The following is a 27,725-nucleotide window of genomic DNA, read 5'->3' on the forward strand; positions in this document are numbered from 1 at the left end:
CACACCTTCGCATCAAAGGAAATAGGCTACAGTAGTTGGCTACTACATGTCTGTAAATGTATACTAGCCAAAAATATAGATGCAACATGCAACAAATTCAAAGATTTTACTGAGTTACAGTTCATATAAGGAAATCAGTCAATTAAAATAAATAAATTAGGCCCTAATCTATGGATTCACATAACTGGGAATGCAGATATGCATCTGTTGGTCACAGATAGCTTTTTAAAAAGGTAGGGGCGTGGATCAGAAAACCAGTCAGTATCTGGTGTGACCAACATTTGCCTAATGCATGACACATCTCCTTGGCATAGAGTTGATCAGGCTGTTGATTGTGGCCTGTGGAATGTTGCCCCACTCCTCTTCAATGGCTGTGCAAAGTTGCTGGATATTGGAGGGAACTGGAACGCGCTGTCGTACACGTCGATCCAGAGCATCCCAAACATGCTCAATGGGTAACATCGTCCGCAGCACAAGGTGCACCTGTGTAATGATCATGCTGTTTATTCAATAAAATGAGCTTTTTGTGCGTTTGGAACATTTATGGGATCTTTTATTTCAGCTCATGAAACATGGGACCAACACTTTACATGTTGGGTTTATAGTTTTGTTCAGTGTAATCGCTTACACATGTATGAGCTTTAGCAGTGTTCCCATGTAAGCTAAGTAGTTCTAAAACGTCATTCTCTCTCATTCTTCCATTAGAAGTATCCCTCTCCTCCCATGAGTGCCCTCAAATTTCCCAGCTGGTATTCCTTTCCCGAGAGCCATTCTTATGTAACTAACTGTATTTGGTGGCTCCAAATTACAATAATATGTGAGTGGGAGCGACCTGCTAAGTCATCCCCAGTGAAACTGAACCAGGTGGCCTGTGGATCCGCCAGCCATTGTAATAAAACCCTGGTGTCTGGGTAATGATGATGATGTTCTGTGACAGCTGTGTTGTGCTCACAGGGGATGACTCGATGGCGATACACCCTGGTTGCATCACAACCAGCTGTTTCGGGTGAGGTGGGCGACAGACAGAGGGAGAGAGGTGTACATACAGCAGACATTACATATTGTGACATTGTGCAGACAGTTGAATGAGTACTCATAGGCCTCTATACTCTACGGCTTCAATGACATCCATATTACTGTTGATTTGTTTGTTGAATGTAGGCCTATATGGACTCATATCTTGGGTTGGACTGATAATGAAATGAACCAGCTGCTATGAGTAGTTATCTTTCCTATATCCACACTAGTACTCAGGATGTATTTGGAATGCATTCTAGATACACTACATGGACAAAAGTACCTGGACACCTGCCCGTCGAACATCTCATTCTAAAATCATGGGCATTAATATGGAGTTGGTCCCCCCTTTGCTGCTATAACAGACTTGCTTCCATTCAGCCAAAAGAGCATTAGTGAGGTCGGGCATTGATGTTGGGCGATTAGGCCTGGCTCGCAGTCAGCGTTCCAATTCATCCCAAAGGTGTTTGATAGGGTTGAGGTCAGAGCTCTGTGCAGGCCAGTCAAGTTCTTCCACACCGATATCGACAAACCTCGCTTTGTGCACAGGGGCATTGTCATGCTGAAACAGGAAAGGGCCTTCCCCAAACTGTTGCCACAAAGTTGGAAACACAGAATTGTCTAGAATGTCATTGTATGCTGTAGCGTTAAGATTTCCCTTCACTGGAACTAAAGGGCCTAGCCGGAACCATGAAAAACAGCCCCAGACCATTATTCCTCCTCCACCAAACTTTACAGTTGGCACTATACATCGGGGCAAGTAGCGTTCTCCTGGCATCCGCCAAACCCAGATTTGTCCGTCAGACTGCCAGATGGTGAAGCATAATTCATCACTCCAGAGAACGCGTTTCCACTCCTCCAGAGTCCAATGGCGGCAAGCTTTACACCACTCCAGCCGACGCTTAGCATTGCGATCTTAGGCTTGTGTGCGGCTGCTCGGCCATGGAAACCCATTTCATGAAGCTCCCGATGAACAGTTCTTGTGCTGACGTTGCGTCCAGAGGCAGTTTGGAACTCGGTAGTGAGTGTTGCAACCGAGGACAGGCGATTTTAACGTGCTGCACGCTTCAGCACTCGGCGGTCCCGGGCCACTTCGCAGCTGAGCCGTTGTTGCTCCTAGACGTATCCACTCCACAATAACAGCACTTACAGTTGACGGGGGCAGCTCTACCAGGGCAGAAATTTTACGAACTGACTTGTTGGAAAGCTGGTATCCTATGACGGTGCCACATTGGAACATATGATGGTAATTTACATATTTTATATTGGCCAATGAATCATGTCAGAATAAATCATTTCAATAGCATTGGCTCACCCTGATGGTATCAGAGAGGGTTAACATAAACATTAATGACAATAATGAAATAGAAACCAGACAGCTTCACCGCAGTTGGAAAAAACTTGCAATAAAATGTATTGTACCTCACAATCATTGACTCACACACGTGCAACATTGTACCATAGAACTGTACTGTATATCATTAACACTACCAAAAATATTTACATATTCCTCTATATAACAAAATAGCAATACATTTTTGTAACAATCCCCAAACCCACAGCTGGTATACAGGTCTAAATAAAATAACCCAGACTAACAAACAGCACATATAGTGACAATTAAGTAATGTACCATTTCCAATACTGTAGCCCTCTTTCTTAAAAACATGGTCATGTCAACTGTCAACCGCATTCAAGGTCAACCGTATTCAAAAGACCCTTTGTGTCATTTCAATGTAGTATACAGAACTCTCCTTCAAGTGATAAAGTGCATTCTAGGTAGGGTGGGTTCACAACCAGTTAAAGAAAGACAATAAGAAAGAGAACTAAAAGCAAAATGGAAATGATGAGGAGTTTCTATTATGTAATTTGATGTATACCTGAAATAATTATACCATCATTGGAGTAAACAAGAATCTACTATAACATTATAATATGTGCATTCATTACTTTATACTTGGGAGAACATCCCGGTTTCTATAAGTGTCCATTACGAACTAATATAACGGATATTCATTTGAATTCTCTGTTCAAATCAAGGCCAGTGCTTCTTCATGGTCATTAAAGAGAATAAGTGGATGTAAGAGTTTGCTGTGAATGGAGAGAATATGAGAGAATGACCTTTTAGGAAATGAAGTCAATTAAACACCACCCCTTACATGAAACAGGAAGCAATTAAAGGCTTTTAAATGTTCTGGCTTCACACAAGTGAAGATGTCAGACACGCATACACACACTACAATCAGGATCTATCAAAACCCTCCTCTGGTACAAAAAGGCAAACGCTCCCCAAGCTTAATTGCTTCGTCTTATCTTGTCCCCCTGTGCAATACAAACAAATGGGCAGATGGAAACTGTGTGGTGTGTGGTGTGTTGTGTGTGTGTGTGTGTGTGTGTCCCAAGAGGGAACTCAATGCTGTTAGGTGTTTCTAGGGCCCTCAGCCCATAGTAACATCTGTAGAGCTGTGTGTGGAGAGGCTAGATGAGACTACCATATTTGAATGGATCTCTAGTATTCTGGCCTGGGATGTCATGAGTTATGGTGGTGCACTTAACACTTCCACGACTCCATCCCCATTCTCACCCCTTCTCCCATACTGTGCTGCTCCCATCACTGATTTAAAAGCACTGGATTGGTGTAAACATTGGCTGGAGGGCATTTCCACCATTATAAAATCCATTACGTGACGTGTGCACACTTGTGGAGAATCGGAACGCAAAAAGTAACCATAACTGGGAAGAATATGCTTTTAACTGAGCCCTGTTCAATGCATGACCCAACCACTCTTCAGTCTTCATTCAATCGATTGATCAAATATACATTTATAACGCTTATACAATACTAATCACACAAATGTAGTGTATTTCACAAACTGCTACTGCAAAACAAAGCCACACATAATGAGTCTGACACAGTAGGAGGGCAGATGTACCTAATACATAAGCTTTGGAGATTTCAACATTCTCCCATAGATTATGTAATCCTTCTCTGATTGACAAGGACAGGGGGGATTATGGGTAATATGAGCTTCTTACATAACTGGGAGTTGATTGGTTGGCGACCTAAAGGGACCAATGATTAAATGAACGAACACATAGTAAGGAAGAGAAACCCAGTATCAAATTGTAGATAGTCAATGAAAACAGTGATCTTGTGCTTTTTCATGCAGATTTTAGCCTGAAAATCTAATCTAAATGGCATATTAAAGCAATTTAAGATGATCAGCTGTTGGGGAGAAAGTACACATTTGTAAATAAATCAATGTGTTGAAAACCTTGAGGGGACTCCAAAGGAAAGAGGAATCAAACTCTAATAAAAAATGGCCTTTGATACAATTACAGTGCAGCAATCAAAATCAGGGGAGGAAGGACATAAACCATGAGTTAATAAATCAAATTCAAAATGCATCAGCATTACCAGTGAGCTCTTGAAACCAGGCAACTATTCGCTCTACTCCATTTCTCCTGGACTGTAAACATTTCCCACATTTTCTTTTTCTTACAAAAAATAAACGTATTTTCATATTAAAATAAATGCCGTTCAGACGACTTTCGTTTCCCTACACGGATGTACAAAAAAACGGCCATTTTGAAATTCATCATAGGAAGAAAAAAAAAGTTTTATCCTCAGAAGAAATGACTAAGAGGTACAAACTATCTGCAACAGGGTTTAGTCAACTCTTTCATAATGAATTCACAGTCAACCAAAGCCATAACCAATGCATGGTATTCCTTTGCCAGGAGCTATTGCTCTACATGGACCGGTTGCCTCCCACAATGTACCAATGTTCCAGCATACCAGGGCTGTTGCCCTAGGTCTGGGATTTCCGAGACTAAGGTCTATCTAATACACCGACTTCAGATATACACTACCATTCAAAAGTTTGGTGTCACTTAGAAATGTCCTTGTTTTTGAAAGAAAAGCAATATTTTTGTCCATTACAATAACATCAAATTGATCAGAAATACAGTGTAGACATTGTTAATGTTGTAAATGGCTATTGTAGCTGGAAACGGCTGATTTTTTTATGGAATATCTACACAGGCGTACAGAGGCCCATTATCAGCAACCATCAGTCCTGTGTTCCAATGGCACGTTGTGTTTGCAAATCCAAGTTTATAATTTTGAAAGGCTAATTGATCATTAGAAAACCCTTTTGCAATTATGTTAGCATAGCTGAAAACTGTTGTGCTGATTAAAGAAGCAATAAAACTGGCCTTCTTGAGACTAGTTGAGTATCTGGAGCATCAGCAATTGTGGGTTCGATTACTGGCTCAAAACGGCCAAAAACAAAGAACTTTCTTCTGAAACTCGTCAGTCTATTCTTGTTGTGAGAAATGAAGGCTATTCCATGCGAGAAATTGCCAAGAAACTGAAGATCTCGGACAACGCTGTGTATTACTCCCTTCACAGAACAGCGCAAACAGGCTCTAACCAGAATAGAAAGAGGAGTGGGAGGCCCCGGTGCACAACTGAGCAAGAGGACAAATACCTTAGAGTGTCTAGTTTGTCATATCTCAGACTGCCCATCTTAATCTTTTATTTTGGCCAGTCTGAGATATGGCTTTTTCTTTGCAACTCTGCCTAGAAGGTCAGCATCCCGGAGTCGCCTCTTCACTGTTGACGTTGAGACTGGTGTTTTGCGGGTACTATTTAATGAAGCTGCCAGTTGAGGACCTGTGAGGCATCTATTTCTCAAACTAGACACTAATGTATTTGTCCTCTTGCTCAGTTGTGCACTGGGGCCTCCCACTCCTCTTTCTATTCTGGTTAGAGCAAGTTTGCGCTGTTCTGTGAAGGGATTATTACACAGCGTTGTACGAGATCTTCAGTTTCTTGGCAATTTCTCATATGGAATAGCCTTCATTTCTCATAACAAGAATAGACTGACGAGTTTCAGAAGAAAGTTATTTGTTTATGGCCATTTTGATCCCGTAATCGAACCCACAATTGCTGATGCTCCAGATACTCAACTAGTCTCAAGAAGGCCAGTTTTATTGCTTCTTTAAATCAGCACAACAGTTTTCAGCTGTGCTAACATAATTGCAAAAGGGTTTTCTAATGATCAGTTAGCATTTTAAAATGATAAACTTGGATTTGCAAACACAACGTGCCATTGGAACACAGGACTGATGGTTGCTGATAATGGGCCTCTGTACGCCTATGTAGATATTCCATTAAAAATCAGCCGTTTCCAGCTACAATAGCCATTTACAACATTAACAATGTCTACACTGTATTTCGGATCAATTTGATGTTATTTTAATGGACAAAAAAATTGCTTTTCTTTCAAAAACAAGGACAGACATTTCTAAGTGACCCCAAATTTTAAACGGTAGTGTAGTAAAATGTAATTTACTTTTAAATCGACAGACAACTTCGATGTGCTTTTCACTACCCAACCAATGGGTGAAATCAACACACCCACAATGCCATCTCGCTTTGTCTTCTAGAAACAGAAGCAACATCAATACAAAAAACTAAACTGCAAGAGCTTGGCACAGCACTGCAGACACATTATGTTAGGTAACAGAAGATTTCACCACATGCTATTGGGTGGCTCGACTGGGAGATGACATGACATTAAAATTGAATTAAATTCCCATCAGCCACTACAATAGCCTCCTGTGTTGAGTTACTGGTGGTGCTAATAAAGCGATGAAACAGGACAGTAGCTGACTGGCTGACATCATCACTACAAATCTCCATTACTGTGAGCTGTGACTGTCGACTGGTGGGGTAAAACAAACTCTTGTTTGTTTAGATTGTCTTCACAACACATGGTGTACAGTACTTCAGAAGTGGAAAAAACTATAGTCCCTAAATTAAGGATAAGGATGCAATTTAACAATCTGATATTTAGAAATGCTTGACAATATGTGCATAATGTAAATGCTACAATACCGACAGTGTTGAATGTTATTGAAATTATTTCAAGCAGAGATGGTGAAAAAAGTAAATGCTGGTCACTCAAAACACGCACTAACTGTTTTTGACACTCAAAGCCCATGCTGCAGGAGGCTTATATTGACCATATATAGATAGATAGATAGATAGATAGATATTCCTATAACTAGATGTAAAGATTTCCGTGTTTCATTCTGGAATACGTTGGCAGTGATGATCTCGTAGAAAGAAATCAAAATGTCACAGAGTCAATAAAGTGATGGTGACATGGAGACAACTAACAGAGGTGCCCCCAGTCCAGAGGCTAATAACAAGAGCTGTGATTGGCTGCCTGGTTTCCATGGTGACTGAACGTGACTGTAGTCAGAAAAGTGAGGCAGGACAGGAGGAACCATAGTTGGGAGTAGATGAGGCAGTGGGGACAGATAGGTGTGTTGCACTGCTATGGGTTCTATTGCTTGGTTGTCTCTTATTTATTTGGAGCCACTACCTCCCATCAGGGGGACAGGCGCTGCACCTTCGGTCTCGTTTCTCATCTCCATGGCAACCCTGTGAGCTTCCTTCCTGCTTGGCTCTGATTGGCTCAGGACTTGGCCTCGTCACGGTCGTGCCCGAGGGAGAGCTCCATGTCGGACAGACCCACCTCCACAGCCAGGATGAGGGAGGTGTCCGAGTCGCTGCTCAGTGGGGGCTGGTGCTCACCTGCAGGGAGAGAGAGACCGGTCAGCACAGACACAACATGGTGGTCACCTTTAAAGAGACAGAGATACAGGTAAACCTGAATGGACCCAAAATGGCAATTAATTTGCAGCAGCAGAGACAAGATGAGGCTACTGATGAGGGCTTATCGCAGGGAACCTGACAAGAGATGTAAACTGCTCTGTAAATGCTGTGATGTCCACTTGACCAAAGACACACTGCACTACACAGGGTCTTAGGAGATAGTTGTTGTCATGTGGTGTTGCTACCATGCTGTGTTGTCGTGTTGCTGCCATGCTGTGTTGTTGTCTTAGGTCTCTCTTTGTGTAGTGTTGTGGTGTCTCTTGTCATGATGTGTGTTTTGTCCTATATTTATATTTTAATCCCAGCCCTCATCCCCGCAGGAGGCCTTTCGCCTTTTGGTAGGCCGTCATTGTAAATAAGAATTTGTTCTTAACTGACTTGCCTAGTTAAATAAAGGTTAAATAAAAATGAATAGCAGTACTACACAGTCAGATGAATAGAAAACAACTAGAGAAGTACATGGGACCATCAATCTACTTCCAGCGACTAGTAGTCCCACTCCCACTCTGACACAACATGGAAACAACTCACAGATGCTCTCTATGGACTAACACCACTCCTGTCCCACTTTACAGCAGCAAATCAAGCCTTGCTGTAGCACGGTCCAAAGTGAAGGATAACCGTAATAAGTTAACAGACAGCGGTCGTTGTTCACGCTGGCGGGCATAGCGTGCACAGCGATCTGTCACTGCAACACGGCAATTCAGCAGAACACTGATAGATCAGCTCGTTCATCTCGGGGCGGTTGTCTGGCGGCGCCGTTAGCTAGTTAGCGCCACGACAAACAAACAACAGAACTCCCATTAACTCTGAGCTAATTGATGCAGGAAGAACACAGACTGTGTGACGGGCTGATAATGAGTCTCGCTTGACAACCAACACAACAGAACTAAACAGAGTGTGTGTGTGTGTGTGTGTGTGTGTGTGTGTGTGTGTGTGTGTGTGTGTGTGTTAATTACACATCATCCATTTCCAAATGCACTGGCAGAAGCTATTTGAATTATTTAGTAAAAGTGGAACTAATTTTACAACCATACAAGTTGTAAGCAGGCACCAAACATGAGCTGCATCCTCAAGGAGGTAATGACAAGGCCAACATAATACTAATATATAACGGTTAAATCCTGTCTGTCCATGGCTCCATTTTGTCATGGTTCCATAAAGGCTTGGAGGGGGAGAGAGGGCAGGGAGTCTGGGAGCGTGTCCTGAAACAGAGAGAGACTGGTGAGGAACAGAGAGACTGGTGAGGAACAGAGAGAGACTGGTGAGGAACAGAGAGAGACTGGTGAGGAACAGAGAGAGACTGGTGAGCAACAGAGAGAGACTGGTGAGGAACAGAGAGAGACTGGTGAGCAACAGAGAGAGACTGGTGAGGAACAGAGAGAGACTGGTGAGGAACAGAGAGAGACTGGTGAGCAACAGAGAGAGACTGGTGAGGAACAAAGAGAGACTGGTGAGGAACAGAGAGAGACTGGTGAGGAACAGAGAGAGACTGGTGAGGAACAGAGAGAGACTGGTGAGGAACAGAGAGAGACTGGTGAGCAACAGAGAGAGACTGGTGAGCAACAGAGAGAGACTGGTGAGGAACAGAGAGAGACTGGTGAGGAACAGAGAGAGACTGGTGAGGAACAGAGAGAGACTGGTGAGGAACAGAGAGAGACTGGTGAGCAACAGAGAGAGACTGGTGAGGAACAAAGAGAGACTGGTGAGGAACAGAGAGAGACTGGTGAGGAACAGAGAGAGACTGGTGAGGAACAGAGAGAGACTGGTGAGGAACAGAGAGAGACTGGTGAGGAACAGAGAGAGACTGGTGAGGAACAGAGAGAGACTGGTGAGGAACAGAGAGAGACTGGTGAGGAACAGAGAGAGACTGGTGAGGAACAGAGAGAGACTGGTGAGGAACAGAGAGAGACTGGTGAGGAACAGAGAGAGACTGGTGAGGAACAGAGAGAGACTGGTGAGGAACAGAGAGAGACTGGTGAGGAACAAAGAGAGAGACTGGTGAGGAACAGAGAGAGACTGGTGAGCAACAGAGAGAGACTGGTGAGCAACAGATAGATACTGATGAGGAACAGAGAGAGACTGGTGAGAGGAGGAGAGGTTAAGGCTTGTGTTAGACAAGAGCTACTGACACTCTCCTAAGGTAGAGAGAGAGGGAGAGAGAGAGACAAGAGAGAGCGACAAGAAAGAAAGAGAGGGAGACTGATAAAGAGAGAAACTGACAGTCTGAATGTTATTGGGAGAGAGAGGAAGAAGCAGAAGGGAGGAGAGAGAGGCAGGGAGGGGAAGAAAGTGTGTCTCTGAGTGTGTGCCCGCCCCTGTAACCATGACAACCCCTCCAGATGGCCAGGGTTGATGTGTGTCCAGTGGAGGTCAGCTATCACCGGGAGGAGCCAGAACCCTGTCTCAGCACTGCAGACTGGCTCTAGCTCTGGCAGACAGGCGAACACAGACACACATCTCATCATCTATTCTCCACAGACACACACACCTCATCATAATCCTCTTAAAAGCCAGGAGCCTCTGTTAGCAACGCTACCTAACTATAATAACATCACTAGGGAGATCAGGTAGGAAAGACCAGGAGCACTTGGTATGACTCAGCTACTTGGAGGCTTTATTGTCCTGTATGACTCAACATGAACAGATCTGCTGGTTGTCACTACAAAGCAGGTTCAAGGAGTTAACCAGCTAACTGCCGGAATATTCTAAAATATGTTTTTGTTTGTTTATAAAGATAAGCTTGAAATGGGCATGGTCTAATTGATTCAACAACTAGAAACACATATCTAAAACGTAGCTTTCTTAATGAACCAGAAAATAAAAACTGTTATTTCTGGTTATTTATCAAAGTTAGCTGGCTAACTCGTCCTACTTTGTAGTATACCCCTCAGACATGCTACGTTACTCTTCGAGGGGACTGCTGATCTAGGATCAGTTTTGCAGTTTAGATCATAGTAAATCCAATGATATGTACTGCCCTCCTATTCTGAGACACTGTGAATATGGGCCCTGCGCTTTTTTTCTCCCTACCCCAAATGTCATTCCCCTCAGTGCACGCCAAGTTCATTTTACTGCCTATACTGCAGTAAGCTATCGTGCTGGTGACAGCCAGGCTACAATAAGGCTAATGTGGCGCCTTACGACAAATAGGCCTTGAGTGGCAGTACTGCCATGCCATTCCATAAGCAATGACTCAGCCAGATTGGGCTCTGCCTTTTGCGCAACCCACAAATCATTCCCCCTGACAACGCATATCCATTCAGGGGCTTACAATAAACAGCAGGTGGGGAATTTTGAATACGCACCGGGATGGAACCGAGAAAGCTAATATTTAACACAAGGTAGGTGTGACAGAAATGCCAAGGCTCAAAAAGGGAACAAGCTGTTCACAGTTGAAAGACATACAGGCGTGTAAACTCAGTGTAAAAAGGGTTCAACTACCTTGAAGGTAGAACATTGACTGGCATTCATGGGTGCGCAAGAAGTCAGCTTGTGTTATGGGAATGAGGTTTCTAATGTTTTGAATGGGCTTAGCAACTTGATGCTGTCCAAAGTGTTTAACAGGTCTTTAAGGTACAGTAGAGGCCTCTGGAAGCTAATAAGACGCTGTCACAAAGGCAGCATTAACTTGTTCCATTGGCACGAGAGGCGAGCGTTTTGGTCGGCAGCCGTGCCAACTGCAGGTGGAATTTCAGCACGGTGGGCAGGACCGGAAGTGGGCCGTGCCAGCGTCAACACACTCCTGCGCCACTCTCCGGGCTGACACACACGTGCACACACACACACACACACACAGCCTAACAAGTGCCATATGCTAACCAGCTGTTCGCAAACAAGCTAACTCAAAAAACACAATGTGCCTATCAACGGCTCAGTGCTGTACTGCCTTTATGCTAGGAACTTGCTAATAGCAAGCACGGCAACCTTAAAACATACTCCGATGCTACGTATGTAAACCATGCCAATGCATTTGGGTTAGCTTTTGACTTTGAAAAGAAAGGAGCACTATTCCTTCTCTCCTGCTCTGGCCAGGGACTGGATTCAGGGAACAGTAAAGCAGGTGGCTGATGGCCTAGTTTCGGCCCTGGGCTAGCTACGCCAGTACAGGGCTGCATTTGAAATGGTACCCTATTCCCTATATAGTGCACTACTTTTGACCAGAGCCCTATGACCCCTGGCCAGAAATAGTGCGCTATATAGGGAATACGGTGCCATTTCAACACACGTGTGAAGAACCAGGACAGTGTGCTCTGTTAGAGAGAGCAACTACTCTCTGTTCTGGTGGAGACAGAGGGGACACTGTGGTCTATTTCAGAATACAGTGCTCCTTTTACATCCCACCATAGCACAACTCTGAACATGACAGGTATGGGGGAGTGTTCTGGTGTGAGTTCACTGGTCTGTGTTGAGGAAGTACAGGTTAGTTGAAGAAGTTCTGTTAGTGCTGGGATGGAACCAAAGCATAGGCGTGAGTGTGTGTGAGAGTGTGTTACATGTATATGCGTATATCTGTGTGTGTGTGTATGCGCATATGTTTGAATGCATTTGTGTGTGTGTGCGCGCGCAGGTGCATAGGTGTGTGTCTATACTCACTGCTGGCGATGTGTCGGCTGTCCCCGGCCTGTGGTAGTGTCTCGTGGGCGTCGTGGTAGACCTGTGGCAGCCCTATCGTCCTTTCCATGTCCATGGGGTCCAGCACCACCGAGCTCTCCTCCCCGTTCACCGTGATGTCACTGGCCCCTGTGATGGGGTTGGTGGGCGGGCCTCCCACTGACATCTCATAGTCTGGCGGAATGTCATCCCCACAGTCAAAGTTGGGCTGGGGGAAATCAATCAATCAAATATAAATAAAAACCTCACTTTCCAAAAATAGAATCTCTCCAGGACCAGTGTTGGGAATGAAAGAGAGACGGATAGATTTTGAAACTGGAAAGCAATAAAGACTCCTTACAGGTATCCCCAGTGCTTTGAGGATGTTCATTTTACACATGGGACAGGTCCGGTGGTCCAGAAGCCAGGGGTCCACACAGCTTTTATGGAAGACGTGCCTGAGGACAGAGTCACACACACGAATACGCACACAAAGAAACACACACACACACACATATATCAAATCAACCAGCCTTGATGATGTGATCCATAGTCACAGTCTCCTTGGTAACATAGCATCACTCATCATCTTCTACTTATCCTCTCAGTTACAGAACAGTATATTATTGTAGCATATTAAATGACTGCCAATCATTCCCAATAGACCTACTGCAACACATGATCTATAGGAGACAATGATAGTAATGTGTGTCAATGTGTCTGCTCTCTCTATAGGAGAGGCTGTCGTACCTGCATGGCAATATCCTTACAACATCATTCGCTTTATAGCCCTCGATGCACACAGCACAGTTGTCAAAGTCAGACTCCGTTTCCTAGAACACCAAACACACAGGAGACATTTGGTTGGTTGTCTAGCCTCATTTTCATTTCCTGGAAGGTGAATAAAGTGGAGCGGATCAAAAGCCATGCAGCGTGTATAATGAATTACAATTAAAACACACACACGCCAAAACACACACACACAAAATTAAAATGAGTCAGTCATTATCATTGGGCTGATGGAAGTTCATTATCAAATGCTGTGGTTAGCAGGAGCGTGGGGAAACGGTTCCCTTCGGTTTAAAACCCTACAATCAAGGTCATATCTACTTAAATAGTTTGTTTTGGTAACACTTTACATGCGTGGGGTCTAAACATAAGGTATTCACACCCCCTTTATGAAACCAGTCATGAAACTTTTAGGAGTTTGGCAGGTATCATTCATAACAACCTTCGTAACACATTTATCCAACATCATAGAAGGGGTTAGTAAAGTATGCAGCCAGGTCTACCTTGTCTCCTTTCCTGATGGTTCGTACTTGGAGCTTACTGATGGCCTTCTTGGCTGCGTCTCCGAGACGTCTCTGCTCATAGAAGATCAAAGAACAACAAAGAAGGTGGGGGAAAGATAAGCAACTGAACCTGGCAACCCAAAAGAGAGAAAAGAATGTCTGGAATTGTTGAGTGATAGAGAGCTAAAGGCATGACGGAGAGAGAGAGAGAGATTGAGTGGATGATAGATAGATACTAAGAGACACTGAGAGAAAGGTAGGCTGCTAACCCTCGCTATCTAGGTTTACTCTCACAGTGGAAAATAACCGCATTAGATCAGGCCACTGCCCACAGCTGCTCTCAATCAATCTTCAAGGAAAGTCGTTGTGACATCAACAGAGAACAGATTTGTGGTTTCAGGCCTGGCGAGTTCTTGGAGTGAACCACAATTCAACTCCAGCAGGTACAAAAAAGCAAAAAATGATCACCATGGCGCCCATTCCCTTTGACAACCCATGTGGTCATCTATAACGGTTGTGTCAACATCGTCCAGGGAGACGGTGCACTATTAGAAAAAAGGGTCCCAATAGGGTTCGTCGGCTGTCCCCAAAGGAAAACCCTTTTTGGTTCCAGGTAGGACCCTTTTTGGTTCCAGGTAGGACCCTTTTTGGTTCCAGGTAGGACCCTTTTTGGTTCCAGGTAGGACCCTTTTTGGTTCCAGGTAGGACCCTTTTTGGTTCCAGGTAGGACCCTTTTTGGTTCCAGGTAGGACCCTTTTTGGTTCCAAGTAGGACCCTTTTTGGTTCCAAGTAGGTCCCTTTTTGGTTCCAGGTAGAACCCTTTTTTCCTTTTTACCCCCTTTTTCTCCCCAATTTCGTGATATCCAATTGGTAGTTACAGTCTTGTCCCATCGCTGCAACTCCCGTACGGACACGGGAGAGGCAAAGGTCGAGAGTCATGCATCCTCCGAAACACAACCCAACCGAGCCGCATTGCTTCTTGACACAGTGCCCGCTTAACCCGGAAGCCAGCCGCACCAATGTGCCAGAGGAAACACCATACACCTGGCGACCTAGTCAGCATGCACTGCGCCCGGCCCGCCACAGGAGTCGCTAGTGCGCGATGGGACAAGAACATCCCTGCCGGCCAAACCCTCCCCTACCCTGGATGGCGCTGGGCCAATTGTGCGCCACCCCATGGGTCTCCCGGTTGCGGCCGGCTGCAGTAGAACCCTTTTTGGTTCCACTTAGACCACTCTGTAGAATAGAAAAGGTTCTACATGCAACCAAAAGGGTTCTACCTGGAACCAAAAGGGTTCTCCCTGCAACCAAAAAGGGTTCTTCAAAGGGTTCTCCTATGGGGACAGCCGAAGAACCCTTTAAGGTTCTAGATAGCACCTTTTTCTCTAAGAGTGTGGGCCACGGTGTGTGCATTGACTACACTGTCTAAGTGGCAGACCCGGCTCGGTTGACGGTCCAACAGGTTTCCGCTAGCTAACCCAGCTGTCGGGCTATTTTTAATTTTGGCCTTCATTTCTGGAAGGAACAACCAGGGAAAGGTTTAGAGAAGATGAATCAGATGATTCACCTCAGGGAAAGCAAATGCTCTACATATAGACATAGAAAAAGTATGTTTATACTGTGGTCAAACTGCTAGTTTACGCTGTCATTACAGTCATATCGTACCTGGTAGCGGTCGCGAGCGTTGTGTGTGTGCGTGTGTGTGTGTGTGTGTGTGTGTGTACAAATGTGTACATTCATGCGTCTGTACAGTGAACCATACCTGGTTGCGGTCGCGAGCATTGGCATATCTGAACCGCTGTATATAGTAGAAGATGAGCCATGCCAGGGAGATAATCATCAGGACGATGAAGGAGATGGAGACGAACACCACCGACGTTCTGCTCACGTACTTCTGAAGGTTCCTCGTTCCTATGGTGATGTGCATGGTCACCGTGACGTTGCGTTGTAGTAGAGCGGCGATCTCCCGACCTTTGGGTTCCGGAATCATGATCGCCACGATATCCCCCGTACCTGTTGGAATTTCCAGGTGAACAAAAAGGAGAGGAGTTGTTGGTAAAGTCAATCAAATATCTATCCGGTTTATTACAAGTTGCAAAAGGGCGATATCTCCAGGACAGAGCAGAGAAAATGTCTAACTGGCCTCTTGGAGACAGGCACTTATATTCTAAATCACACAGCACCAAATGTTGTGTGAACACCAGGTGGGTAGAAAGTCAAGACAAACAGGCTGGGACTTTGTCAGCTGCTACAGATTACACGGTGTCCACAAAATGTATACAACCAACTATTGTAAATATGTTGTAGGTCATTGGAAATAAACTTACGGTAATAAAGGATTTGTTGCAACAACCTACACTTCAATATTCATGTGGCAATTATTTAATTTTTTTGGTATGGGACAGAGATCTGCAACCGCATATGGCTCTTTAATTGCTCCTTTGTGGCTTCATTTGATCCTATTCATTTGTATGGTATTTGAAACCCCTCTGTGGAGGTATCAGACCCCTATTGTGTATCAGGGTTGAGCTGAACTATAAATAACCTGTATTCACAGAACACTGTCTGTAGAACACAGTGAGTAATTAGCATTAGGCTAGCCTACTGGGAGTTAATTCAGGCAGAGACAGGACGCAGCGCTAACAAAACAAACCCCTGACTCTCCATGTTTGGGTCAGAGCCCTGGGGTCCTGTTCAGAAGGGAGAAACGTTACAGATCTAGAACAAATCTGTGCCTGTCACCGAGTAAGGAATTATATCAGCTCTATTCACTAGCTGACATTTCTATCAGCAACGTTTTGAACATTTCACGTCACTGGTGTCACAATACCAGACCGCACTGATAACACAGTCCAATTGACAATTAGGTCAGGCCCAGGTGCCACTAAAAAGGTTTGATCGGTAACTCAAACACCATTTAGGGTCAAGCAAAGTACACCCCCCCCCCCCCACCCCACCCCGGCACTCTACAAGGGAACATAATTTCATAGCAAAGCCATTAGTTCACACCACCAGACAGTCAACAGAGCGGAAAATTGTAACCACCAAGGATCTTTCAACACTTTCACAACTGAGTTGAAGGTTGTTGAGTTGGATGTTATCAATGTCATGAACAACAGAGGTGTCACTTTAACACTTTGTGTCTTAACACTATGTCCCCTTCAGTTAACCCCTTTCAGAGTTGAAACCAACAAGTCCAGACAGGGCCTCCCACCAGAGATTGCCCTCATCCTCACCTCTCAGCTAGCCCCTCTCCCTCTGGCCTTTGACCAGACACCTCACACAATCACCAACCGTCACACCAAAAGTTACTTCAGCTTCGATATACCCTTTCTCCACACATAAAATAATAATTACAGTGATAGAATATCCTTCAAGTAGGCTAAGTCCTAAGTCAACACACTAAATAATACAATCGATTCCCCTCAAGATTTCAAAATGGCCGCCATTCACGTTCATAAGAAGCAGGCCAAAAAGCTTTAGCGAGGCAAGACTCGGAGTGACTTAACGTGCAGCTATGTACTGCCTGCCTGTCTATCGAACACGGACACACTTTAACCACTGCGTGAAGCATTGGGAAGTGAGCTAAGAGTGATAGATAGGCTATTCTTCCTATCAGATGTGTCTGAGTGCTTTAAAAACCCTGACAAGAGATTGCACTCCATGGACTCCATCTGCAGCCACACATTGAGGTGGGATGATGTTTGTGTGAAGGGCATTAGTGACTCAATAGCCTTTGGAACTCTGTGACATAATTTCCTCTAGGACTCTGCGGCCTTGTTACCGTGGCGTCTGTGTGGAGCCACAGGAACACAGAAGCCCCAGGGTGCTTCACTTCTTCACTCCATCTATCAGTCATTTCTAAAAGGAGAGGCTCATTCACTCTGCCACCACCGCCGCCCGGGCAGCCCGCCAGCCACAGGGCATTGTGGGATACCCTCGGCACCCGACGGAGGTCTGAGAGTGGACAAGGCCATTATATCACCATACCCTGGGGATGGATAGAGAGAGAAAGAAAGAAAAAGAGAGAGAGAAAGAAAGAAAAAGAGAGAGAGAGAGAGAGAGAGAAGGAGCGCTGGCGCCTAGCAGGTGGCGACACCATATTATCACTGCAGAATAGACAAAAACAGGTTGGAAAAAGCTGACTGAAGAAAGAAAAGTAGCTGCAAAACTTTTAACCCAAGAAAGACACAGCAAGCAGCAAGGCATCCAAAAATGGATGACTCAGTCAACCCACTCACTAATGAATCCCGGTTTAGAAAAGAACATTGGACTTTAATCCAGAGACTAAAATATATTCACTAACAAATGCGGACTTAAAACCGCCAAAAGATTGGATACGACATAGTCGGCGCATCCATAAGGCTAGGAGAAGCTAAGCTTCCTCTAAAGTAAATTGAATGAAATTGCCAAAATTATATAGCCTAATTAGCTTACTCCTGTCTATACAGAAATACATAAAATCATTCAAAATAAGCTACTATACCAGAAACTATGATTTGGCCACAGAGGATCATTAGCTTTTTAAAATATATATAAACTGTGGATTGTTTTAAACCGCATTGCCTACAGTCAGAAGGGCCCACAATTTGGGCAGCGCGCCTGGCAAATACCACATAGATGATTGTTGAGTTGCGAATGTCAGTGAAAAGTAGAAGCCCAGCCAGGCATATTGCAATATTTCAAAATACAATTGAAGGAAAACATCGTTTGGAAAGCAAATGGCTATTGCTGTAAAGAGAAGACAATGAAAATACTAATCTGTCATTTAGTTATCAAAATACTCAATTTAATTGAGTGAACGGTATAGCCTATCTTATTGGTATCAGCGGAGAGCATCGGCCATATTCCCGGTGAGTGTGCATATTCACTCTATCGTGGTTGGGTCAGTGCCACTTGAAAGTTTGTGTTTGGACAATAATTTCCTCCTCCAGGTTAGATGGACGTCATGTATGCGTCTCTCCTTCTCATAGGCCGATTAGATGGATCAGACAACATTGTTTTTATTGATCGGTTTGTCAGTGTCAGCAGAGTAGGCAGAGTAGGCTACCCTGCTAATGTCTCCAGTCATATAAAGTGTAGTAGAATTGCATGAAATGTGTTCATAAAAGGCCAACATTTTCCCATGCAAAGAAGAAACATATCTGATATAGCCTATAGCCAAGATCTACTCTAAAGCCCACGCTATACACGCTCAACAGTGATTGAGTTATATTATTAGCCTAAATTATGACTATCCAATCTAATATAATATAATACGCCATTTAGCAGACGCTTTTATCCAAAGCGACTTACAGTCATGTGTGCATACATTTTTACGTATGGGTGGTCCCGGGGATCGAACCCACTACCCTGGCGTTACAAGCGCCATGCTCTACCAATTGAGGTACAGAGGACCATCACATTAGGAATAGTAGGCTATCTTACATTAGTATGCAAATATGATGATGCACGGAATGCTTTATAAAGGTGCATTTTTATGGTGAAAATTTGCTTCCCCAAACTTGAAACTCACATGCTGCCTATGGGATACGGCATGCACGGTATGCTAATTTTCCTTGGCAGAGTTGCATGACTCACATCTGTACGGGTCTAGCTAACAGTGAAAATAGGTAAAAATAGAGTGGGTGAAAAAGGGTGGTCAGAGGAGAGAGAAGAGATGGAGAGAGAGAATAAAACTCTGTTTCTCTGTTCTCTCGGTCGGTCGCCATGGCGCCCAGGTTCATGATGCGGTCCTGAAAATGTATAAACCTAGAGGGGTGTGTGTGTGTGTGTGTGTGTGTGTGTGTGTGTGTGTGTGTGTGACGCAGGGACTGATCCCCCATGAACACCACACATTTCATATGGGAAAGGCTCAGAAATCTCCATATGTAACGAGCTGGTCGTTTTTTGGCTTCAGATTTGCCAAACTGTTTCCCAAAAAACAAAACGACTAGACTAAATCTAATTTGGGGGGTTAAACAGCATTCTAATGAAATAAGCGCATCAGGACCGAAGAGCTCTGGAGCCAGTGTCCTGGCATAGACGGGGCCTAAATCACATTGTGATGTAACAATGAACAATGGGTAGTAGGCTGGAGGTTACTGTGTTATCCTGCATATAGGGTTTACATACAGCAAGGCACAATGCATTAGGTCCAAGGACTTGACATATAGGCCTATATGCAAGCACTCACACACACAGTTGGCTGAATTAGCAACGGCCAGAGCAGCAGCACCATGGTTTGTTTATACATAACTTAACGGTAGCCACTTCAGAGTGCGTTTGTGTCAGAGCTCCTAATGCAATCACCGTCTCAATCACCGTCTCAATCACCGGCAGAAAAACAAGGCTGTGTGTGCACGGTAAACGGATCTCACGGCTGCTAATACTATTCCGTTAACGCTGAGCCCTACACACTGTCAAACACTACACAGCTTTAAAAAAAAACATAATGGGCTTGCTAACCTAAAGACTTTTCACCCCAGATACCCTTCAACTGATATGCATGAAAAGCTGTCTGGACATGAGGGCACAATCCAACATGGATGCCGAAAGTTTAGTAGCAACACATGGCCTCAAGGAGTGGATTAACTTCTTCACCTCTATGAGCCTTGAGAACGATATGATGACCAAGGTAAGGGAACACATTGACAAAGTTCTGCGGTCTGCAAAGTTGCTTTTGCACACTGGCCATGCTTCAGCTGTTCAAAGTATGAGATCTTAAGTAGGTAGTGCAGAGTAGACTCAAGGTTTTAGCCATCTTGACCATCTGGGTGGGCTTTGGGATTACATAGACTGGTCCCTGATCTGTTTGTGCTGTCTTGCCAACTCCTATGGTCATCGTCACGTCAATAACCATAAGAGTTGGCAAGACCGTACAAACAGATCTGGGACCAGGCTAGAAATTACAACCCAGATGAAGGAGACCAGAATACAGACACAAAGATATTCCACAAGGGGCAAGATGACATACACATTTTTTCACCACTGTCTGCAACTAGTAGGCGATTCCATTTCATTTAGAGAGCGAGAGAGAGAGAGAGAGAGAGAGACAGAGACAGAGCGAGACAGAGAGAAACGAAAGAACCAAAATAGCTGCTTCTAAAAATCAAAGCAGTGTGTTATATCAACCGATGGCCCGACAAGAGGCTGAACTGGACCACAATCTCTCCTCTTTGAGGACACCCTTTAGCAAGGATGGTGCATAATAAACAAGGATGGTGCATAATAAACCAGGATGGTGCATAATAAGGCAGGATGGTGCATAATAAGGCAGGATGGTGCATAATAAGGCAGGATGGTGCATAATAAGGCAGGATGGTGCATAATAAGGCAGGATGGTGCATAATAAGGCAGGATAGTGCATAATAAACCAGGATGGTGCATAATAAGGCAGGATAGTGCATAATAAGGCAAGCCAGGGGGAAGAGAGAGTGATTGAGCAGTTTATTTTTGGAGGAAGGCGCTAACCTGTTTAGTGCTGCTGAGGATTAGCTTTTGCTAGCAGCCTTGAGGGCAGCAGAACCTGCTGTGTAGTGGATAATAGTATCTGGTTAGCTGGAATTAAACAGGCAAATGCTTGTTCAATATCAACGGTGTTAGCCTATCCAGTGAACATTTGCATAAAAATATCAAATAATGAATACTTGTAGCAACCAACATTTGCATAGCCAAGATGGCCGACAAAACTGCCTAAAAAAAACAAGGCCAGGAAAGAAAAACTGAAAAGATCTGACAGAGGGAGGGAGCCACGTCATATAGTAATCTAGTGATTAATTCCAGCTCTCAGAAAATGTCCTCCACATGTTCATTGCTCTCCCTCGATATTAAAGCCAGACTGCAAATGTCAAGTCTTTCATAAAGATCAGCCCTGATAGGATTCATATGTGTTCTGTCCACACAGAGGTCTGAGTGTTCTCATACAAAAAGGCCTTGTATGCTTTCTTTGTCACAGGTGGGGCCAACCAAATTAAGATGAGAGAGAGAGAGAGAGAGAGAGAACGAGAGACAGATTCTTGGCTCTCGAGTACCCTGGCCGATACAGTCCACTTCTGTTGGCTCACCGAGAGGAGGACTGTTCTTTCTCTTGCTTTCTTTTTGTCCCCCTTTCCCTCATCGTTGCACTCTTTCGTCGGTGTCCATCTCTCAATCTCGTTTTCTCTTCTCCCTCGCAGTCTCTCTCTCTCTCTCTCTCTCTCTCTCTCTCTCTCTCTCTCTCTCTCTCTCTCTCTCTCTCTCTCTCTCTCTCTCTCTCTCTCTCTCTCTCTCTCCCCCTCCCTCCCTCCCTCCCTCCCTCCCTCCCTCTCCCTCCCTCCCTCCCTCTCTCTCTCTCTCTCTCCCCCTCCCTCCCTCCCTCCCTCCCTCCCTCTCGGTCTCTCTCTCAGTCTGTTCGTCTCAGGGCTGGGAGAATGAGTCGTAGCAGCCCCAGAAATAGCAGTCTCCTCTTTTCCGTAGGGACCGCCGGCCTGCTGTACCCTCTCAGTAGGTGTCCTCATGCTTCCCAGACTAAATAATTCGGAAGAGTTAGTGCATATATTATGACAACTTTTTGTGACGTTTTTGTTCACTTTGGACTTTGGTAAGGGTTTTCTCGGCTGTTCAGGCACACACAAAAAATTCTCGAGGCAAGCCGAAGTCAGTACGCGAAGTCTACGCCCCTTCATCGGTGATTGGTCATTAGTAGGGATTCTTCAATAAAGTCTTTGTCGTCATTCAACGAGAGACGACTCATTGTCATAAAATAAAAAAAGAGACAAATACTTCACCAAACATCTTAGTTAGATGTAAAATTCAGAGACTAAGATCTCCTCAGGAAAAACTTCAAAATTAATGACATATTTCTTGAATTAGCTTAGATTAATTCTGACTATTTTGAGGAAGTGTATACTGGCTCTGGCGTCTCAAAATGGACAAGCAGTACTATTGCCGCTTTTCTCGTTTTTCAAGCGAGGGTCTTTTAAGAGAGTTTGCAAGCACACTTGTTTGGTTCGCCTAGCCAAACTGAAGAATGCTAATGCTTTAACAGACACATCTCCTGGGCCTGTGCCAGGCAAGCAGGGAGGGGCCCAATGGGGTTCTCAGCGAGCTCGCCAGAGGTGGCCACACACCCCCCTCCTCCCTCCCCGGCTGGCCCCGTGTGTCTGAGGCGTCTGGTAGGGCCTTCCGTCGTCTCTCCTCACTTCCCCATTAGTAGCCAGCATGCTGGCACTCCACTGTCTTCCCTGTGGACGCAGATAGATTCTAAGCCCTGTACTGTCAGAGACTGCCAGTGAATGTGAACAAAGGGGTTTATATGAATGTAATTACCTGTTGTGGTCCACATGGAGTAATCCTCAGTTAAAGAGGCCAAAACGTCAACAATGGTAACCATTCCATTGACGCCAACCCTCATGGCAACCCTATCACCTGCACAGCTTGGATGCCCATACAGACACACACCACTCTGTATTGGTTGGAGGAGGTGTGTCAGTGCTGTTGCAGCAGGCTAATGCAGTTTGGCAGTGTGCTAACAGGGTGATATGTTATGCACTGCCTGTCAGCCTATTGTGAAGGAGGGTGCTACATTTTACAGCACATCGTCAAACCAGTCGCACAGTCATGTGGTGTTAAGACACAGACATGGTTAGTTTCATTTCAATCCATTAATATGATTTGTCCCAGTAAACCGAGAGCTACGGTATGGACAAAGGAGCATAGTCGAGCTCAAAACGCAGGCGGGCAACCGCACAGACACACACACAAGTCAGAGTCATATACAGTGGGGAAAAAAAGTATTTAGTCAGCCACCAATTGTGCAAGTTCTCCCACTTAAAAAGATGAGAGAGGCCTGTAATTTTCATCATAGGTACACGTCAACTATGACAGACAAATTGAGAAAAAAAATCCAGAAAATCACATTGTAGGATTTTTAATGAATTTATTTGCAAATTATGGTGGAAAATAAGTATTTGGTCACCTACAAACAAGCAAGATTTCTGGCTCTCACAGACCTGTAACTTCTTGTTTAAGAGGCTCCTCTGTCCCCCACTCGTTACCTGTATTAATGGCACCTGTTTGAACTTGTTATCAGTATAAAAGACACCTGTCCACAACCTCAAACAGTCACACTCCAAACTCCACTATGGCCAAGACCAAAGAGCTGTCAAAGGACACCAGAAACAAAATTGTAGACCTGCACCAGGCTGGGAAGACTGAATCTGCAATAGGTAAGCAGCTTGGTTTGAAGAAATCAACTGTGGGCGCAATTATTAGGAAATGGAAGACATACAAGACCACTGATAATCTCCCTCGATCTGGGGCTCCACGCAAGATCTCACCCTGTGGGGTCAAAATGATCACAAGAACGGTGAGCAAAAATCCCAGAACAACACGGGGGGACCTAGTGAATGACCTGCAGAGAGCTGGGACCAAAGTAACAAAGCCTACCATCAGTAACACACTATGCCGCCAGGGACTCAAATCCTGCAGTGCAAGACGTGTCCCCCTGCTTAAGCCAGTACATGTCCAGGCCCGTCTGAAGTTTGCTAGAGTGCATTTGGATGATCCAGAAGAGGATTGGGAGAATGTCATATGGTCAGATGAAACCAAAATATAACTTTTTGGTAAAAACTCAACTTGTCGTGTTTGGAGGACAAAGAATGCTGAGTTGCATCCAAAGAACACCATACCTACTGTGGAGCATGGGGGTGGAAACATCATGCTTTGGGGCTGTTTTTCTGCAAAGGGACCAGGACGACTGATCCGTGTAAAGGAAAGAATGAATGGGGCCATGTATCATGAGATTTTGAGTGAAAACCTCCTTCCATCAGCAAGGGCATTGAAGATGAAACGTGGCTGGGTCTTTCAGCATGACAATGATCCCAAACACACCGCCCGGGCAACGAAGGAGTGGCTTCGTAAGAAGCATTTCAAGGTCCTGGAGTGGCCTAGCCAGTCTCCAGATCTCAACCCCATAGAAAATCTTTGGAGGGAGTTGAAAGTCTGTGTTGCCCAGCGACAGCCCCAAAACATCACTGCTCTAGAGGAGATCTGCATGGAGGAATGGGCCAAAATACCAGCAACAGTGTGTGAAAACCTTGTGAAGACTTACAAAAAACGTTTGACCTGTGTCATTGCCAACAAAGGGTATATAACAAAGTATTGAGAAACTTTTGTTATTGACCAAATACTTATTTTCCACCATAATTTGCAAATAAATTCATTAAAAATCCTACAATGTGATTTTCTGGATTTTTTTTTCTCATTTTGTCTGTCATAGTTGACGTGTACCTATGATGAAAATTACAGGCCTCTCTCATATTTTTAAGTGGGAGAACTTGCACAATTGGTGGCTGACTAAATACTTTTTTCCCCCACTGTATTAAGACTTGACTGCGTGTGAAAATATAAGGAATGTGGAGAGAAAGTATGGATCATGGATCATCAGGGATGGAGAGGAGAGGAGGTGGGTGTTGTGTAAGACTCATAAGATGGCCGAACCCAAGGTTTCTCCTAAGACCTTTTCCTTTGCAGCGATGGTGCAAGTTTAGTGGCCAGAGCCCACCACCATCACTACCACCAAACGGTCACTTGCAGAGGTAGGGGGGCGTACCCGGCTTACATATGAAAGAGAGTGGTCTACAGTGGAAACTTGGCAGCCAGTTACCACCAGTTTTGTCTATTAAAGCCTTCTCTGTTAGCTCCAGTATTGGACCCGGGCCAGACGGAAACACCTCTGACTGAGGGATAACATACCCAACTGATTAAAATGCCCATTGGATGTGCTTGGGGGGAAACGGCTGCCTCAGATATTCCCATGGACTGACTCTCCTAGCTGGCTCGTCTTAAACATGTCCACCCAACACTAAGCGGTGATAGTTAAATTAAAAGCACGCCATGAAATCAGATGTCTAAGAAAAGTTGTCATATTAACCGCCGCTTTCTGTAGATGTTCAAGCCAAGGCTAAACAGAGATTACTCAATTAGTACGTTTGAATTAGTCTGTCTGTCTGTCGACCCCATTAACACACTAAGTGTATTTACGGTATTTCAGTGTCACCATTGAATTGGATAGGTTTTATGAAAACAAACAAACACTCTTCCACATGCACACACACTAAGTTGACAGGAGCTGTACAAATATGGATTGTCATTTGGATCTCTTGCAAAGCAGGACTCAGCTTTACAACCCAAATATGGAAATCATTTTGGGAGGAAATCTCAACTGTGCTAAATCCTTCTTCCATGAATATTGATGTCCACCTAAAACTAAAATCCTCCTACTTCCTGTCCCCTCTGCTCCTCTTTGTCCTTGATTCTTTCCTGCATGGCTCAGGGGGAGAGCAGGAGATCGACAGGCTCTAAATTCCCCCCCCAAAAAAATATGTCTCTTCATCTTCCTCAGTTCCCTTCACCTGCACTGATTGGAACATACTTGACAAGTGAAAACAATATGGTGGAAGCTCACCATTAGGCTGGCTTTCACCTGGTCAGTTATCAGTGCTGAAGAAGGAGATGGAGCGAGGTGAGGTCAGACTTTGAGACGGTTAAGAATGAGCCGGAGAGAGAAATTACACGAGAACTAACTTACACAACAGCCTCAGCCTGGGTCTGAGCCAGTACCATGCCAAATGGTGACTCAACCTTTGGCCCAGTTCATAATCAGCAAGAATTAGATATGGATTACAATTAGATATAGGCTAAAATGTATAGGGAATGTGTAGGACATGACAGCCTGACTGATGATCTATCCCAATGAAGTCAGGGAAACATGCATCAACAGTTTATACGAGCTGGGTGGAGTCAACTCCCAGTGTCATGGTGAGTTCATGCATGGGCTATGCATCATAGTATCACCATATATATTTTACACAAGGGGCCCATTCCATTAAAAAGTAGGCCTGCATTCCAAAATCAAGTTTTGTGGAGAAAAGTTGTTCATTGATAATTATCACACAGCTAGGAGGAATGAGGAGTGATGCAGGTTTACAACTGAAAGTTTTGAGCTTGTAGCCTACTGACATGAATGCCTGGCCAGTATCCAACAGCCTAAAACAATGTGTGCCATTGCCATAACAACATGATAAGAGAGCAGAGCACTCTTAGCACAGTGATATTGTACAGTGTATCTCATACAAGAGATACAGTGCATCACAGCTTGATGAGTATGATGCATTGCTCCCCTGAAAGTGTAGTTTACCTTGATGGGGCATTGTTATGGTATCGTTGACATTAGTGGAGCCCACGTTATAAATGATGACTGCAGAAGCGTTGAGTGCAGCGACGTTGCGAATTTTATCTCTGAATGTACAATTCCCTGCAGCTATTAACGCCACCCAAGCATTGTTTTGATAAGGCAGGGGATACTTAGCGTTTGGGTCGCAAGCTTGTCTTTCTTGCAAGAGCAAAGGCATCAACACTTGCCCTCTTGCTTCTTTCTTGGGGGAGTGCTCGCCATATCTTCCACACTCAGTCTTCTCTGTTTTGATTTCTGAAGTCACGGGATCCAGATAAGTAATGTTGACAAACGCGGTGTACCATTCTTCTTTCTCCGCCACCGTAAAGTCCAGGCACAGCAAATGCACGAAGCAAAAGGATAGCAGCCATGTTGAGAGAGCTAGACTGCGGCAGGCTTGGATTAGGGACATTGTCATGTTCAGTCCGAGGATATACCGAGTGTTCCCCTCTCCACCAAGCCTAAAAGCTGCCTCTCGCTAGTAGTTTCCCCCTCTTTCCAAGCTCGACGACTACAATTTCGGACTACCCTGAAGTTGAAATACTTGAAAAGTGACTCAGCAAACCAACTGGTTAAATGTTGTTACTGGTTGTTGACAGACATCTTTTTAAACAGTTGGTTGTAACCGTGCTTCTCCACCCTACCTTCACTACTGCTACCTAAGCGACTGGCCTGCAATGTTGTTGTCCGTCAGCTGTGCGCGCTGGACAAGCTTTCTAAACATGTGACCTGGGCGGGGCTCACGAAGAGAGTCGAAGATAGTCGAACCTGTCCCCCATAATAAAGGCTAGTGTTCACCTATACAGGGATCGGCAAAACGCGTCCCGCAGGCCAAAACCGGACCGTGAATGATTTTTTTTCGCCCACAAAAGTTGTTAGTAAAAAAAACACATATACATATATATATATATATATATATATATATATATATATATAT

The 27,725-nt window shown here is 44.5% G+C and overlaps 2 protein-coding genes across 2 annotated transcripts in view; one reads left to right on the forward strand and one right to left on the reverse strand.

Annotated features, from left to right (window-relative positions):
• The window catches only part of gprin3b (GPRIN family member 3b), a 263,036-nt gene that overhangs the window by 152,535 nt on the left and 82,776 nt on the right, over positions 1-27,725 (forward strand). The window lies entirely within an intron of this gene.
• LOC311110051 (RING finger protein 150-like) lies at positions 6,269-27,446 on the reverse strand. Its single transcript, XM_084188598.1, has 7 exons — positions 26,753-27,446; positions 15,356-15,606; positions 13,594-13,665; positions 13,052-13,134; positions 12,663-12,759; positions 12,305-12,530; positions 6,269-7,627 (listed from the first exon to the last, which is right to left on the reverse strand). The coding sequence occupies exons 1-7, from the start codon at positions 27,204-27,206 to the stop codon at positions 7,509-7,511; spliced, it is 1,302 nt and encodes a 433-aa protein (XP_084044724.1). The 5' UTR covers positions 27,207-27,446; the 3' UTR covers positions 6,269-7,508.

Source organism: Coregonus lavaretus, assembly GCF_964263955.1.
Source record: "Coregonus lavaretus genome assembly, contig: SUPER_35_unloc_1, whole genome shotgun sequence".
Lineage (NCBI taxonomy): Eukaryota > Metazoa > Chordata > Actinopteri > Salmoniformes > Salmonidae > Coregonus > Coregonus lavaretus.

What these genes read in the sequence shown, in the direction of transcription:
- LOC311110051 (XM_084188598.1), bottom strand. Translation starts at nt 27,206, where the DNA reads ATGACAATGTCCCTAATCCAAGCCTGCCGCAGTCTAGCTCTCTCAACA. An exon ending in CATAACAATGCCCCATCAAG is followed by an intron (nt 15,607 to 26,752) that starts GTAAACTACACT and finishes AAATTCCAACAG; the next exon opens with GTACGGGGGATATCGTGGCG. An exon ending in ATGCTCGCGACCGCAACCAG is followed by an intron (nt 13,666 to 15,355) that starts GTATGGTTCACT and finishes TTCTATGAGCAG; the next exon opens with AGACGTCTCGGAGACGCAGC.